Source organism: Nannospalax galili, unplaced genomic scaffold, assembly GCF_000622305.1.
Source record: "Nannospalax galili isolate Female #2095 unplaced genomic scaffold, S.galili_v1.0 scaffold2019, whole genome shotgun sequence".
Classification (NCBI taxonomy): domain Eukaryota; kingdom Metazoa; phylum Chordata; class Mammalia; order Rodentia; family Spalacidae; genus Nannospalax; species Nannospalax galili.
In genome coordinates, this window is record NW_008342625.1 from 673,797 (window position 1) to 692,014 (window position 18,218).

Consider the following 18,218-nt stretch of genomic DNA (forward strand, 5'->3'; position numbering starts at 1 on the left):
TTACATTTTTTTCTAAAAGATTAAGTTGGTGTGGTATATTCTTGATTATCAAAATATTCATGTAGTCTGGGGTTTTAAAGCTAAGTGGGACTGTTTGGCTCATACTGTCCAGTCTCAGTTCTCTAAATGGAGCACTGTGTGCACACTTGTAGAACCCGGAATGGCTGCCCTTCCTTTCTCTCAGCCTATGTTTTGGGTCCTAAATTTCCTTTGTTTTATTGTTTATATCTTTTTGAGACAGGGTCTCCCTGTAGCCCCAGCTGTCCTGGAACTCACTATGTAGACCAGGCTGGCCTCGAACTCACAAAGATCCGCCTGCCTCTGCCTCCCAAGTGCTGGGATTAAAGGCATGCGCCACCACACCCGGCCTTATGTGTATGCGTGTATTGCCTGCATGTGGGTATGTGCACCATGCTGTGCAATGCCTGCGGAGGTCAGAAGAGGCTGTCCGATCCCCTGAGACTGGAGTTAAGGACAGTTGTTAGCTGTCATGTGGGTGCTGGGATTCAAACCTGGATATTCTGCAAGAACAACCAGTGTTCTTAACCACTGAGCCATCTCTCCAGCCCCATCCATGCTTGTTTTTAAGAGTGTCAAACATATTGATTTTACTTACAGTGCTTAATAGAAAATGAAATTTATAAGATTGTTTAAAAATAAGGAAGTTCTTGTGTAACATTTTTTATGCATGCTCTAAAGGGACCTCTTAAATTCACCAACAAAATGAAAAATGTACATCTGCTATGATTTAGAGTAGGAATTTACCTACATATAATTTTGTACACTTTTGTTGCTTTGTATATTTTATATCTTTATGCAAAGATGCTCACTGAGTGCTTTGTATCCTGTAACAATGCTGACTGCCATAGTGCTTTTTCTAAGCAAAGACACAAACACAGCATAAAGGCCTATGATGAAGTTCAAACGTTATCCTACATCTTTATCAAACTGCCATTAAAAGGAATGAGCAGACCCCCAAGTGCTGACAAATGATTGCCAAGCTGCACTGCTAAGGGTAGAAGAAGCCACATATAGAGGAGTGTTGCGTAGCCTTCCTGTTTGAACCTTCAAGAGGATGTTGGTATAAAGAAGATGGAGTACCTTTGTCCAGACACTCTGAACTGGGACAGCAGTGATGCAAGAAGTTCTCCCTCTGCTGTTCATTACCTGCATAGCTTAATTAAATTAACTGCTTTCTTGAGGACTTCAGAAAATTCACTAACAAAAACTGTTTCTGGAAGCTTACACAGAAGTAGCTGTTCATTAAAGATTTCTATCAGCCTTTTCAGATTGCTGTTTGTAACCCAGGCTGGTCTTGAACCCACTATGTAGCTCAGGCTGGCCTGGAACTTGGTGTCAGTTCTCCTGCAGTACTGAAATTAAGAGTGTGTGCCTGGCTGGAGCTCAGTAGTCAAGAGCATGCATTGCTCTCGCAGAGGAGGGAACTTCGGTTCCTAGCACCCATGTTAGGCAGCTCACAACCACCTCTAAGTCCAGTTCCAGGAGATCTCATCCTTCTGGCCACTGTGGGCACCTGCACTCAAGTGCACAGATATGTAATTAAAAATAAATCTTTTAAAATTAGACTTTTAGCTGGGCATGGTGGCTCACGCCTTTAATTCCAGCACTTGGGAGGCAGAGGCAGGCGGCTCTCTGTGAGTTTGAGGCCAGCCTGGTCTACAGAGCGAGTTCCAGGCAGCTGGAGCTACAGGAAGACCCTGTCTCAAAAAGACCAAAAAAAAAAAAAAAAAAAAAAGACTGAGAGAGCATGTGCCACCATGCCCAGCTATTTATCTACCTTCTCCTTAACGACATTCTCTCTGTGTTCATTTTTGTTAGCACCATGTTTCTGCATTGCAGAATGCTATTCAGGTCACTTCTACCATGCTGTCTGAACACCTCCAAAGCACCACTTCTTGACTAAAGTGTCATGATACATCAGTATGTTGTATTTATTATGACATCCACACAAGTAATTTGTTTCTAATAATAAAGTACAAAATCTGAACTCATCATTATTTATTAAGTCAGAGCACCTGAGTCCTTTGAAGATACCACTCTCACCTACCACACCTGTGTGAATGCAGCTGCCCAGCTTGATTATCAGCATTACCCATTTTGTGTACTCTGATGGGTAAGAGATCACACCTCACTCCTCTACAAAATGTTTTGCAACTCCAATTTTAGATCAATACTCTAATTCTCTTGGGTGTGACTTTTAAACAGAAGCAAAACCCTTGTACTTTATTAAAAATAATTAGAGTACTTTTATTAAATTCTTCATGTTTCAACTCTCTTCCACCAAGAGGACTTTCTTGTCACTCTCCAGTACTTGGGCTCCTTTTACTCCAGTGCTATTGTTCTCTCCTATCAGTCCACACGTGCTCAGGACTGGTGGTACACGACAGTCAGGATCTGAGAAATGAGCTGAGATTCCTCCTGCTGAACCAGCCTGTGGTACACTAATTTTCCCAGCTCTAAAGACAGGCACATGCTGCATGTAGCACGCTGAGCTCAGTAGTGGTAAAACATGATAACAAAGAAATGGCATGCAGTTTCTGGAGACATGCACATATAAACACTCCAAGTTGAGGGGAGAGGTGGAGAAAGAAGGGACAAGAAATGGCTTAGTGATTTGCAAACTGGGATGAAGGATGGTTGATAAGCTTATTTGATACATGAATAGATGTTCCAGTGTAAGAAAAATTAATAAAGATCTCTTACAGTTTTTTTCTCTCTCTTGGCTGGAGGGGGCTGTTGCTGCGTAGGCACTATGATAGGTGTGGACTGATACACTGGCTGACTTGGATAAAAAGGCGTTCCTAAAGAATCAGAACAAAATAAGAAGCATTCAGTTAGTTTGTCAAACACTATAGGGCTGTCAATGGCACTGTGTCCCTGGACAAACTCTTAAACAGTAAAAACAAGCAAATCATTAGCGTCCTCCTCTTCTTTAGAACCCATCCTCCTGCCTCTGCCTCCGTAGAACTGGGATTACAGACTGAGCCACTACATGCCCAGTAGCTTTCTCAACTGTCTCTCCCCAAAACTTTCCTCCTGCTACTAAAATAGTCAAGAGATTATTCCTAAAATACATAATGTCTCCAAATAGAAACCTCAAATATGAAAACAACTAGGTGCCCAATTGCTGTGAGCTGATTCCAGAATTACCCTTCTAAGCACAGCCTGTGTTACAGCGTTGCTTTCAGAAGGCATCTTATTCTGGGGTCTGCGACCTGCAACAGTTTGGTCAGGGGTGGAGGTGAAGAACCAGCACCACAGGGGCTATACCATTGGGCCTTCCCAAATACTTGTAGGCTGAGAAGTTCAATAAGAGACAGAACAGGGAGTGTAAAGCCAAAGTCCAGACATCAGACATGAAGAATACAACTTCCAAACGCCATGGTCCACCAGGCACAAGCTACACTTCTGCTCGCTCTACAACCCATTCCTTCTCCCATTCCTGGAGTGCATCAATCAAGACTGATTTTGTTCATGTTTTCATTCCACTGCCTATCTGCCCAAAGCGCTGCTCCCCACAGCACCAATGCTCTGAAGGGCTCTTTCACACTCAGAATGTAGACTAATGCTATCCAGCCAGGCCACTCAGAAGAGAAAAGCTAAGGAAAAAGAAGACAGATCGTGCCTACTTTGAAAGTAAAACTGAAAGATTTGCCGAAGAACTGGATGCTACTGTGAGATAAAGATTTACAGAAGAACTGTTGGGGGAGGGGGGTATATTTTTGTTTTTGTTCTTAATGAGTGAGGGAAAGAACAGAGTCACTAGCAAAATGAGAATGTCACAGAAAAAAAAAAAATCAAGATTTCAACTTTGGACACATTTGAGACGATGCACTTAATGGCTCGTCATTCTTGTCCCAGGACAGGTGTGACTGGAGTTCCCTATTTACTTGTTTACTTTGAGACAGGGTAGGGTGAAATGAAGGTTGGCCTAGATCTTGCTATGTGGGGAAGAATGACCCTGAGCTTTTGCTTCTGCTCCTCAGTGCTGGGATCACAGGCTGCGGGTAGAATCCAAGTCTTTGTGCATGTTAGGCAGGAACTTCATCAACTGACCTGCAGCCTCAGCCTCTAGAGTTAGGCACTTTGCAATGACTAGCGTATGGACAACAGCAAAACCACAGGACAGCATAACTCAGAAAATGGGGACACACAGGAAAGAAAGCCCAAGGAGACATCCCCGTCAGAGGTCACAGAAGGAAGGAAAACCCATCAGAGGTGAGGAGAAAGAAAATAAAGGCAATAGCTGAAGACAATGTTTCAAAACTGGGGCCAGGCATGGGGGTGCAGGGCTGTAACCATGCACTGAGAAGGCTGGGGCAGAGGGCTCATGAGTTCAAGGGCAGCCTGGGCTACACAGTAAGATCTTGTCTCACATATAAATAGACAAATAAAAATATGGGAGCGCTTAGCTTTGTCAAAGTAGAAATCATTGTGATCTTGGCCAAAGCTGCTCAGTGGCAGGGGAAGAAGAGACTGATATGGGGGTGAAAGAAAAGAGAAACATGAACCATCCCAGGAGCACTTGGGAGGCACGGAAAGGATTCCATAAGTCTTTAAAAAAAATTAAAAAGCATAAAACGTAAAGCACAGATAATAAAAACAACAAAATAAAGGAGAGATAATAATGGAAGACATGAAGTGGGTAGTGGGGAGAGGGTGGAGAGGCTCAGGATGTCATCAAAATACCTCCTACGAAATTTTGGAAGGAAAACATCTTAAAAACACAGTGAAGGAGAAGAAAGAAAATGAAGACTGTGAGGTTTGATAACTCTTTCCTCCTAAAGTCTGAGGGCAGAGATTTGAAATGGAGAAGTGGAGCGGTAACTGGACATGCAATGGGAGCCCCACCCCGTATTATTTTAAGTACTAAAATGAAACAGCATGCTCATATACCAATGCAGCAAGGGGAAGTTGGAAAAACATGCCAATGTGGAGAAAGAGAACTATAGAGTGTTCGCCTCAACGGTGCAGGATGGGGTCTAATGGAACCCATGAAGGACTGCTAGTTAACCAGAGGGAGCGGACCCAGGTGACATCCTTGAAGCTAAGTGAACCAAATGTTAGCTCTGTTACCACGATCATTGCCAACATCCCTACTGCCAACATAATAATTTCCAAGTGGAAACTTCCCGGAAGCAGAAAGAGGTGCAGTGCCATCACTGCAGGTATCTATGACTTTATTTATTTATTTATTTGGTTTTATTGAGACAGGGTCTCCCTGTATCTCCAGCTGACCCAAAACACCCTACGTAGACCAGGCTGGCCTCAAACTCACAGAGATCTGCCTGCCTCTGCCTCCTGAGTGTAAAGTCATGAGCCACTATTCCCAGCAGGTATCTATGGCTTTTAGAGAATTAGATTGGGAACAGATCTAAGCAGAGGGCATGACTAGGATTTCACGATGTTCAATGTGGGGGAAAAACCCTTATGATTGGCAAGTGAGGACATTAGCTAAGCACAGTTCTAAGCTGCCCTGTTACAGCATTAGCTCCAAACCCAGAAGATAAGCCCCTAAAATTGGTTTCAAATGCTGCTGGACAAGCAACATGGTCTGCTCACTTTGCCAGATTTTTCAAGCTAAGTGAAATAAGATCCAAAAGGTAAACTATCTCCTTAAAAAAAAAAAAAAAATCAGAGTCCTCACAAGAAACACTTTTAAGTCAACGTAACTGGTGAAAAGGGTGCTATTGCACATGTCCAACGAACAGCTGCTGAAGAAACTTTGCACAAATAGCCCATCAGGACAGTGGGGCAAAGCACAATTAGGAGAGCAGTGGGCCCCAGCTCAGAGGAAAGTGACCACACCAAGAATGGCTTTCTTTTATAAACTAATCCAAACTTTGATGTAGTTGAGGATATCTAAGAAATCTGTGGTATTAAAAATGAGAACAAGGGGCTAAAGAGATGGCTCAGCAGGTAACAGCACTGACTGCTTTTGCAGAGGACCCAGGTTCGATCCCCAGCATCCACATGGTGGCTGATAACTGTCCCTAACGCCAGTTCCAGGGGATCCAACACACTCTTCTGACCGCCAAGAGCATTGCACAACACGGTGCACTTAAGACATATGCAGGCAATACACTCACAAACATAAAATAAAAATAATAAAAAATTTTTAAAAATAAAATGATTTTAAAAATGAGAAGAAGTCAGGCATGGTGGCACACGCCTTCAATCCCACCACTCCAGAGGCAGAGGCAGGGGAATGTCTGTGAGATCAAGGTCAGCCTGGTCTGCACAGTCTCAAATAATGGATGGGGGTGTTGGGGGGATGGAGGGAGGTCTACATAGTTCCAGGCCAGCTAGAGCTACAGGGAGACCCTGTCTCAAAAAAAAAAAAAGCACCAGCTGCTCTTGCAGAGGACCTGGGTTTGATTCCCAGCACCCACATGGCAGCTATGAACCATCCGTAACTCCAGTTCCAGGGGAATCAATCCAAAGCCCTCTTCTGACCTCCGCGGCGTTGCACGACATGGGTGCACTCACATACATACAGGCAATACACTCATACACATAAAATTAAAAAATAATAAAATAAAACTTAAAAAATATACAAAAAAAACCCTGTGGCTAATTTTACATTATTTCAACTCTACTCTTGTTGAAATAGCATTATGATATAATCCTGACCGTGAATAATAGTTTTCTTTAAAGGTATTACTGGTAAAACAAAAACTAAGTCCTGTAGCTTCTGCTTTCTGTTTTTATTCATTTCATTTATGATACTGAAGGATCTGGGAACTACTGGTGAGGTTAGTTTTTAAGATTTGGTCTTAGGTAAAATTCCAAATGTAAATATTTAAAAAGTGTAATATGAGATCCTGATAAACAGAGAAATACTTTAATTGCATTCTACAAAATACTTGGCACAATATCTTACACATTGCTGCTTCTGCTAAAAAAAAAAAAAGGAAAATTTGCCATTTTCCATAGAAACAAAGATTAATATAGTGACTAGATATCCAGTTTGGCACACACACAAAAGGTAATTTTACCTAAAAATATACTCAAAACACCAGTGTGTCACCAATGTCAATATCACCAAATATGGGATTTACTTTTCCCGAGAGCACATCAAATCCACCTTGGGATACTGGTTCCCCAGCTCCAGTTCCCACGGCACGAACAGCTAGCTTCCTGTGCTCCTATGAGCCACCAGAGCCCCATGGAGGTTCAAGAAAAGAATGAAGCATGTGGGGGGGTGGAATTCCCATGGTAGAGCAAGGAGAAATGGGGGGCCACCGGGCTGCAGGAGGGTGGACAAGCGGGGTGGCCACTGTAGGAACTGCTCACTCTTCTTCGTAATCACTATTCTCACTACCTCTCTGCCCGAGAACGTCAATTTTCAGACTTGGGTTATCAGTCCCTATGGCTGGCCCAGGAGTATCCAGCCTCTATTTTCCTCAAAACTGTCAAAGTACTGCATGAATCATACTTTCCCAGAGGCCTAAGAAGGGTAGTCACAAGCCTGGAAACTGAGTAAGACACCAACTCCAAATTCAGGTTTGGAAAGGCGCTGAGATCTAATACCTAGGTCCTCTCCCCTCGAAAGAAGACTTTTGAGCTGGAACATGCACTTTTGATCTACACACGCGATGTGAAGAGGAAAGGCGACAGAGGGAAAGGAAGAACAGAAAGCAGAAAGGTAAGAGTCAGAGAGGCTCCAGGAAGAGGGGCTAGGAAGAAGGCATACACCTTGTAGGTCACTGGCCTACAAGACCAGACAGCTGTCCCAAAATGGGACAGGTGAAGGATCTGTAACTAGCAGGAAAACTGGGTCAGAACCTTAAATTACGATAAAAGCAAATTAACTAGTAACAAATTTTTTTATAGTTAAAAAATATCTGCCAAGGCTGGGTATAGTGACACATGCCTTTAATCCCAGCATTCAGGAGGCAGAGGCAGGTGAATCTATGAGTTTAAGGCCAGCCTGGTCTACACAGTGAGTTCTAGGCCAGCTGGGGCTACAGGGAGACCCTGTCTCATTAAAAAAAAAAATTAATTAATTAAAAAAAAAATCTGCCTAGGGTCTAAGAGATGGCTCAGCAGTTAAGAAAACTGTTTATTCTTGCAGAGGACCTGGTTTCAGTTCCCAGCATGCACAGAGCAGCTAACAAACATCTGTAACTCCAGTTCCAGGGGCTCCAACACCCTCTTCTGGCCTCCAAAGACACTGCATTCACATGATACACCTACATACAGGAGGCAAAACATTCACACACAAAATGAAAATAAACTAAAATAATTTTTTAAATATCTGCCCAAATGATCAAAGGATGAGAAAAAAACCTTATGGTTCATTCCAAAAATAGGGTAGATTGCTTTTAGAGAAATTAATTGAGTTTAAAAAAATGAAGGAGGAGGGGTGGCAAGATGGCTAAAGCACTCAGTAAAGGCACTTGTTTGCCCTGAGGTGGAAGGAGAGGATGAACACCTGCAAGGTGTCCTCTGACCTCCACATACACACTGAAGCACACGTGACTGCACATTTACATGATACCCCTGTTCTCTCCAGTCTCTGTGCATGCTGCCAGAGGCGATAACAAAACAACAAAGGGGCTGCCATACGCTCATGCATTTCAGCAATGCCATTTCACAGTCAAAAGGTCATTTTTGCAACCTGAAAGTAAGCAGCACGTCACAATTCAGTATGAAACCATTAGAAATTATTAGAAGGCATAATTGCATGCCCTCTGTGACATGGAATTTAAAAGAAATAATAATTTTAGCATGTTTAGTCTGAAAAACACTCCATTTAAAAAAAAAAGACTTTTATTAACAGTAATTATAACAATACAATGAAGCTGTTACTATATATATGTATGTATATGTCTCCATACACACGTATATGTGTATATATAGACACACACTTATATTTGAGACCTTGAGATTATAAAATATATCACTTAAAACAACAGTGTCATGAAGCAATACTGACTCCGATAACAGAAAGGTTTTATTTTCTCTGTGAGTCTCACCACCAAGAATACTTTCTTGAGCCATCCTAATACAATTAGATCCTATTGTAAAGACCTCACTGTGCCACTAAATCCCAAGGTTAGATACTTGGTTAATGAATGGATTCCTATTTTAAGCTAACTAAAACTTCAAATGCTTCTGCCTTGAGGGCAGTGTAAGAGATTACTGCTGACTGAAACTTAAAGCTTAATTTTCCTAATAGCCAGTGATTATAGCCCTTATAATTTACTTTCTGTGGAATGAAATAAGTGCAGTATACAATAAAAGTATGTTAGAGAGGTGCTTCACACCATTTCTGAGTTCACTATGAACTCACATGCCAAGAGTAGGCGGGCATTTCATTCTGTGCACTAAGAACACCTTTAAATCCAAGTTCGGTCACATATGCCTCTAATCCAGAACTCAGGGAAGTGGAGGAGTCTGAGTTCAAGGACAGTCTGGGCTACTTAGAAAGACCACGTGTCTCCATTACTTGTCCCCACAAAAAACAACTTTTTAAGTTTTGAAGGCATTGTCATCTGAACTAATCCTGAAAATTTCTCCACAGCATAGGCTGCAATGACAATTTTGTGGGTGAGGAACTGTAGCTTCCCTGAGTTCTGTTCAGTCATTCCCTGCTATTTTCTGAGTCTGTCCGTCACTGCTGTAGGGCCTTTGAATGTAGCAGTAAATGAAACAAAATAAAATCCCTACTTTTATGGGCATTATATTAAGCGGGGAATGCTCAGAGGGGGGAAAGCAATCAAGGATAGGTGATAAATTTATGCCATCAACAAAATGCAATAAAAATGTGCATGATATTAGCCAATACCAGAATCCTAACACACAGACTCTTCAACAAGATGACCAGCCCCATCAGGAGGTGTCACTAACTGAATAAATTACTATAATACTTTCTCTCTAAGCCATTCCCTAAAAAGGCTTTCAGGCAAACAGCATGTAAGATTTTGTTTAAAAATCTTTAAAACTGCTGTGTGTCAATGCCTATGCTGACCAACCAAAGAAGAAAACGAATATGAAAAATTATCAGGAACTATTTGACTTTTTAAACTTACCATAAGCATTGGGGAAGTCCCCGGGTCCTGGTCCAGGATAAAACGGACCTGGCCCTGGTGGTTGAACCGGATACTGTTGTGGGGGCCCAACATAAGGAGGGCCACTGTGCCGGTACTAAAAGAGAGAAAGAACACACATTTGCATATGATATGAAGGTAGGTTGCTATGGAAAATATTCAGTGTGAGCTAGATCACCAAGATGAGGTGAAGGTTTGGCTGCGAAGCACATTCAAAATGCTTCCTGGCCCTCCAGATACAATGCAGATGAGCAAAGGGTATATCCTGAGGGAGCCACACAGCACAGCAGTGTGCAAATAGCCACAAGCTGACAAGGTAACTTCGGGCTGGCAGCTTCCAATGATACTGAATGACATCACAGGAAAACATGATCATGGGGTCCATTTTAGAGAAGCATGTTTTCAGGAAAGAAGGGAGATAAACAATTGCCCCACCAACTTAGGAATGTATAACAAATGTATAAGAATCTCTGTATAACTTTATTAAAGATGACTTACAACCAGAAAAAAAGTTCAGATTACCAAAATTCAGTGCTATCAACTAACCTCCCTGCCCCCCTGCTCCCTCTTGTAAGAACCAAGGATGAGTCCCACTTTACCTGTGGTATACAGTACTGAGGCCCCTGGGGCACTGGGTATGGCATGGGCAGATGGTTAACCATCATAATGTGCTGATTGGCCTGATACACGGCAGTGGGGGTCTGTGCACCAGGACGAATGGAAGGACTGCTGTTCGGGATGGTGGCTCTAGGAGGCTGTATTTGAGGCCTCTGGAAAAACTGGGGTGGGAGAAAAAGAATTTTTCATTTTTCATAAAAGAGTAATATATAAATTTAACTATTTGAGTTTCTTCCTGTTGTTCCCCACTGAGAAAACTGATCAACTTGAACTAGAGATATACTTGAAAAGGAGACAATGCCTAACATCTGCGTTCATAAAATATACCCCACACTAAGATTCTGACCAAGATCTTTACATATTAAAAAACAACAGGGCAGTCCCAATGCTGATCCTCAGCTATTTAAAAGTACAAGCCATGCACCATAACTATGAATTTTAGAATGTATAATAAATATTGTAAGAGATATTTTGTGGGTCTCTAAACGTTTTATAAAACACTGAATCTTGCATAAAGGTGGCTCAAAATCAAACCACTGAAAATTTAAAGTAGCACCCTAAAAAAAACACAAGTCATTTCTAAAATATTTAGAACAAGAAATCGCTCTGATCATTAATGTTCTCACCCGAGTCCATTAAGCCAAATTAAAAGGCTGTCACATATAGAGTTGAGCTTTGCTTTAACTGAGCCCAATATTACTTTCTAAAACCATTTAACTGTAAGTGGAGAATCTAGCTAGACAGGTGTTAAGAATGGCCTAAAACAAGCAGAGCTCAACTCCCTCTTCCTTGTGCACTGTCTTCCCTGCACCTTCTAAGCCTTAAAGCTACATTCCAACAGTGCGTGTCCAGTATGACTCCATTTATTCATCAGCAAGCAATCTCACTGTAATTACAACAAGAAGACAGTAATAAAGAGGCCATGCAGAACTAGTAGTTTGTTACCTGGATGGGTCTGAATCCTCCCTTCAATTATGAAGCAAGAAAGCAGCAGGAAACAGAAAGAAAGCCAATGGAAACACTTACAGATCAGTAGGAAGGGGCAGGACATAGCATGCAGCTCTACAAAACTCTTTCCACTTAATAGTAACAGAAGAAAAGACTAGACAGAGTGATATTCTCCAAGTGAGGACTCAAGCCATGTGGTATCAAAGCTCTGTTATTTTTAATGAAATAAATAAATTCAGTGACAACAACCCTAAGAGCAGTCACAGGTCAGAAGAGCTTAAAAGAAAACATACGCTCAGTGGCCTGAATACAGCACAGATCACTCGTTCTAAATTTAGGCTCTCGAATGCCTGATCCATTGATTTGTGATTTTTCCACAATCCATTCAACATCTTAGAGATAAGAGTTAAGGATAAAAATGTCATTTGCAAAATTTTCTGAAGAGTAAACTTTACTACATCCATCAATGACTCTTCATGACAGAAACTTGCTCTTTTCAATTAAAAAAGCCACATATAGCTTTAAAAGAGAGAGCTGTACTACCATAATATCAAGCTCTAAAAAGTGGCCTAGCTCTAGCAGCTCCTGAATTGTGGCCTCATTCTGGACATGCATTGCTTTGACCTCTGGCCCACTTGGGTCTTATTTTGTCCTCCTGTCAAGATCATCTTGATCTTAACATACTTCAGGTGTCTAAGCAACTTCTCACCTTGTGCTAAAGTGGGAGAACTGCACTCTGGTGCCCAACTCTCCCCCATTCAACCTTCACACCTCAAGGCAAAGAAAATCCTAAAGAGGTTAAATTAAGTCATAAAAGAGCAGCAGACAGAAGCTATAGCAGTATGGAGTGAGGGAGAGTGTTGGGGGGAGCAAGAGAGGGGTCAATGGGGATGAAAAGAAAGCACAAGAGGCAAAGTTGGTGTCTTAGAAAGCTGAGGGGACCCACACTACAGCAAAGTTTTTTAGCTATCTCCACTGACTGACAAAGTTATAGGGACAGGCACAATTTTTGTCTATTTATATAAATCTAAATGACATTTTTTAGAATGAACTTCAGCATTTCTACAAAGTGATCAATGTATCTGAAGGCACAAAAATGTTGCTGGCCTCAAGGAGGGGATACTCATGCATCCCCTCCACTTCCTGAACATTTCTAGACCCCCCGGGGCGGGGGGGGGTAGATGAAGAGATCCATTCCTTTCCATAAAGCAGCAACTTGATAGCAGGAGTGATATAATTGGCTAGATTATCATCAAATGAGGATACAGCACTCATCTGTTCCCTGAAGTGTCATGTTACAGGGTGGCAAAGGGAGAAGACAAGAAACTAATCCATTTACACAGAGGAAGGAAAATACAGGGGCACGTTTTCCTACACCTTGTATGTGAGCACTATTCTCACCACTGTTTTCCAACAATGCTGAATGGATGTGTAATCAGCTGGTCCAGAATAGCTGACGTTCTTGTTAAAGAGGTTTCTGGATAGTGTGAAACTATTTTCTTTAATCATGTTGAAACCAAGTGCTTCTAATGAGATTCCTGATTATCACATAGCCAAGCCAATACAACACAAAATGTGTACTTATATTGATATAAAGTAGTTTTATATACTACTAATGGCTTTAACTTTGAAGTTATATAGAAATATATTCATACAGACATATTAAGCCACAACAGATGCATGCTATATAGTGTTTACAAGCTACAGAGTACACAATCCAAAGCTTTTACATACATATTAACTCGTCCTTAAAGCAAATCCCAAGGAAAGTACTAGTATCAAGATTATGTCTCTATGTTGAGGAACAGGGTGAACAGGTGGCCAGAGGTTCCTCATTTGTAGTTTAAACCACCAAGTTCTAGGTCTGGGCTGTTAAGTGTTGCATATACTACCTGTCATAAAATAGAGTGTCCCCAATATTTTCAAAACAGTGTGCTCAATATAAAGAAAATTTATTATTTTCAAAGTCACAAAGTACTTAGTGGGACCTTTATTCAGTAAATGTATGTGGTACATCCAAATCATAACTGAATCCTGGTAAGAAAAAGGTGCCACTAATCTTACATCATAAATTCATGTTTATGTCAAGAAAATAACTTTCTTCTACTTACAAGACCAGTTGCCCCTGTAAAATAACTAAAACTTGGGGACTGGAGCGATGGCTCAGGAGGGAAGAGTGCTTAATACTCTTCCAGAGGACCTGAGTTCAGTTCCCAGCACACACACTGAGTGGCTCACAACCACCAAGAATCTGATGCCCTTTTCTGGCCTTTGTAAGCACTGCAGTCACATACACATACATAAACACAGCTACACCTAATCAAAAATAAAACTTTTAAATTAACTGAAACTTGCTTGCCATACAATTTTAAAGACCTATTGTTTTTCAACTTCACTACATTTTAACATTTTTACAGATAGGCTAAGTGGAACTTATCTCTCTCTCTCTCTCTCTCTCTTTCTCTCTCTCTCTCTCTCTCACACACACACACACACACACACACACAGATTTAGTATGTATAGGACTCAAAAAAAAAAAACACTATAATGTCTAGAAACAAAGAGACTTTCTTTTATGCACCCCTTCCTAACCAATCAATGGCACATGAATTATATTTAAAAGTTATAAAAGAAATTCAAATTTTCAGATAAGTGGGCATAAGAGCAAGCTGCCAGTTATTAAAAGAAATGTTAGAAGCTTGGGCAACTGATCACACAGCTGTCTCATAGTTAGAAGGGGTTCTGGCACTTATAAATGGCTTTTTTTTTATTGGCTCCAAATTTTCCCCATCTATATCGTCTAACCACTCATTCCCTGTCTGTACTTAAAAATCAAGGTCTGCCGGTGCGGTGGCACATGCCTTTAATCCCAGAACCCGGAGGCAGAGGCAGGTGGATCTCTGTGAGTTCAAGGCCATCCTGGTCTACATAGTAAGTTCCAGGACAGCTGGGGCTACAGGGAGACCCTGTCTCAAAAAGACCCCCCCCAAAAAAAAATCAAGGTCAAGTCCAATCCTTCTCCATAGCTGACACCTCTCTAAATTACCTGAAAATTCCCATCACTATCCACTTTGCTGACAAAGTGTTTTTTATTCCAAGCTAATCACCTCCTTCCTTCTATATTTCACCCTTACAACTGCTTAGCCATCTTTCCAGCCCCATACGGTGCTTTTTTCAATTATATTTTGTGATAGTATGTGATAGAAAACTACATGACCATAAGAACATTTGATGTGCATGTGCTTTGTCCAAATCACTTAAAAAAAAAAAAAAAAAATGCTGAAAGGGGTAGAGAAGAGAAAACCATACACAATTTAAGAAGCATCTTTGGGGGTTAGAGAGACACCTTAGAGTTAAGAGCACTTGCTGCTCTTTCAGGAGACCAGAATTCAGTTCCCAGCACCCATGTCAGGTTTCTCACAACCACCTGTAACTCCAGTCGCAGGGGATCTGACACCCTTTTCTGGCATTTACAGGCAACTGCACACACGTGCACAAACTAGCACACAGATACACAAACATACACATAATTAAAAATAAAATAAACCGGGCTGGAGAGATGGCTCAGCGGTTAAGAACACTGGTTGTTCTTGCAGAGGACCCAGGTTCGAATCCCAGCACCCATGTGGCAGCTAACAAGTGTCCAGAACTCCAGTTCCAGGAGATCCGACAGCCTCTTCTGTCCTCCGCGGGCACTGCACAACACAGGTGCACTTACCTACATGTCGGAAATACATGCATACACATAAAATAAAAATAAAATATTTTAAAAAATAAATAAAAGTAAAAATAAAATAAACCTTACTTTTAAAAAGAGGATAGCCAGGGGCTGGAGAGATGGCTCAGTGATTAAGAGCACTGACTGCTCTTGCAGTGGACCCGGGTTCAATTCCCAGCACCCACATGGTGGCTATGAACCATTCTTAACTCTAGTTCCAGGGGAATCTGAAGCCTTCTTCTGACTTCCATGGCACTGCACGACATGGGTGCATTCACTTACATGCAGGCAATACACTTGTACACATAAAATAATAAATAAAATATTTTTTAAAAAAGAGGATCGCCAGGTGTGGAGAGCACACCATTAATCCCAGCACTCAGGAGGCAGAGGCAGACGGATCTCTGTGAGTTCAAGGCCAGCCTGGTCTACACAGGGAGTTCCAGTCAGGCTGGAGCTACAGGGAGACCTTATCTCAAAAAAAAAAAAAAAAAAAGACCAAAATATAAAATAAAATATAGAAGATAATCTCCAAATTTCAGTTCAATATAGTTTAAATCTCCTCTTGCAGCTGTTTACCATACGTCATGAGAATGAAAGGAAGGAGCCACTCATAATTTGAGGGAGTGCTGTGGGCACATCCAAACAGCTAGGCACATTTGAAACAGAAGTTTGTCTTAAAGAACACTTCACTGTACATCCAACCAAGAAATACTCCAGAAGCCAGAAGGAGAGTATTTCCTCTTGGGAAATCATCCTGGAGACTTATTAGCACACATCTGCACCCAGCCCTCCCTAGCCAGTGACACTTTCTAAGGACACTAGTAATCAGGCCATTCTTCATGGTGCTGCTCACTGACAACACCAAAACAAACTCACCTCTATCAAAGTACAGTCAGAAAATCCTTGAAAACTACCCATTCACTGTCAGCAAACAGAAAAATGCTACTTGATCACAATTCTTTCCATGTGAGGAAAAAACTCTTAATTTGCAAAGCAATTAAAAAAAAAACTTGACAATGTACTTCCTGAAATGCCCACCTGTGTGTACTACATAGTTCTGTCTACTGAAAGTATGACCAATGAGATCTTCAATTAAGAATATTTTTTTGATGGAATTGGCAAAATGGCTCAGCAGGTAAAGGCACTTACCACCAAGTCTGACAACCTGAGTTCAATCCTTTGAACCCACATGGTGGAGAGAACTGACTTGTGAAAGTTGTCTTCTGACCTCCAAACATAGATGCATCTCTCTCACTTCCCCATCCACCCCACAACACACGTAAAATGTAAAACAATTTTTAAATGTTTTATTGATGAAACACTCTTGCAGGGGCTGAAGAGACGGCTCAGTGATTAAAAGCACTGGCTGCTCTTACAGAGGACCCAGGTTCAGTTCCCCAATAGCCACGTGGTAGCTAACAGCTGCCTAAAACTCTAGTTCCAAGGGATCCATCACTCTATTCTGGCCTCTGTGGGCAGTGCATGCACAGATGCACTTACATCCATGCAGGCAAAACACTAATGCACATAAAATAAAAATAAAAGATTTAAAGCACTACAGAGCCTATGGGTTCTCAGGCAAGTTACACAGGGATAAAAAATAATGAGTCCAAATACAGGAGAATTACCCAGGTATCAATTTGATACTCACTTGACTAGTAACGATTTATAATGAACAACAATTTATATGCATCCTAAATATCCTGTCTGTACGTGTTTACTACTATATAATTTGTTTCACTTAAGAATCAGAATATGTAAGGCAGAGAGCCTGGATGTCCTCCAGTACACTAGCTGCTGAAATTGAAAAAAAAAAAAAAAAAAAAAAAAAAAAAAAAAGTTCATCGTCTATATTCACATTTCAACTCAACAGTAACTAAATGTTGCCAGTAGCGACAGCAGTGAATGGTGCAGAGACAGAGAGGACAAGACTTCCATCATCACAGTCCCATTAACGTACCGCCCTAGAGGACTATGCCAGCTACAAGGGAAAAAGTCCCAAGGATTCTGTCAGAATAGGTTCTGCTCTGTCACATCAGAGAAAGAGCATCTTTGAGGAGCATGTCATGTGCAGCTCAAAAGCAGCTTGGGAAATGGGAACGACACCTGCTGTCTCTGCTAAAAGACCAGACACCAATCAAAGATCTCTTACTGTATGCCAAACCATACACTCCCCTGTAGCCACCAGGGACTACTATGATCACAGTCAAGGTCCTATCATTTATGAGGACATCCTGCTCCCTTTCAGGTTAGCCAGCTGAAAGCCCAGGACACTTGGCAGTGAAGCTCCAATGGCTGGCAGCTTTGCTAACTCCAGTGACTTGTTCTTCACTACTTACACTGTGACTCTATGCACCCTGTGACGAGGATGCTGTCCTTTGTCAGGCTCAGCTCTGGCATAAAACAGCTTATAAGCAGGGTCTACTGTTCTACACTGTTCGCTTCTAATAAACTCTGCTGTGCCAAGCAAGGCCTCAGAGGCAAGCCTGAAGCCTTTGTTCACTTTCCTTTCCAATTCCAAGAAACTGTCTACAGTAAGACAAATAGATGTCAAACAGGAATAAACAGCACACTTTTCAGTAGAGAAAGAGTCAAGCCTTCAAGCCTGTGATTGAAGAAAAAAAAAAAAAAAAGGAAAAAAAAAATCAAAGTCATCTGCTGTGCCAAGCAAGGCCTCAGAGGCAAGCCTGAAGCCTTTGTTCACTTTCCTTTCCAATTCCAAGAAACTGTCTACAGTAAGACAAATAGATGTCAAACAGGAATAAACAGCACACTTTTCAGTAGAGAAAGAGTCAAGCCTTCAAGCCTGTGATTGAAGAAAAAAAAAAAAAAAAGGAAAAAAAAAATCAAAGTCA

General features: G+C 41.4%; 1 protein-coding gene across 17 annotated transcripts in view; it reads right to left on the reverse strand.

The window, feature by feature from the left end:
* Positions 1-18,218, reverse strand: part of Eif4g3 (eukaryotic translation initiation factor 4 gamma 3) — a 327,817-nt gene that overhangs the window by 162,991 nt on the left and 146,608 nt on the right. For 9 of the 17 annotated variants that reach the window (XM_008838616.3, XM_029566183.1, XM_008838614.3 and 6 more), the window contains 4 exons: positions 11,640-11,660; positions 10,676-10,855; positions 10,059-10,173; positions 2,725-2,822 (listed from right to left, as the gene is read on the reverse strand). In XM_008838616.3, coding sequence (XP_008836838.1) covers positions 2,725-2,822; positions 10,059-10,173; positions 10,676-10,855; positions 11,640-11,660 — 414 coding nt within the window. The remainder of the gene's footprint in view (positions 1-2,724; positions 2,823-10,058; positions 10,174-10,675; positions 10,856-11,639; positions 11,661-18,218) is intronic. The other 8 variants (XM_029566179.1, XM_029566184.1, XM_029566181.1 and 5 more) reach the window with 1 other exon arrangement.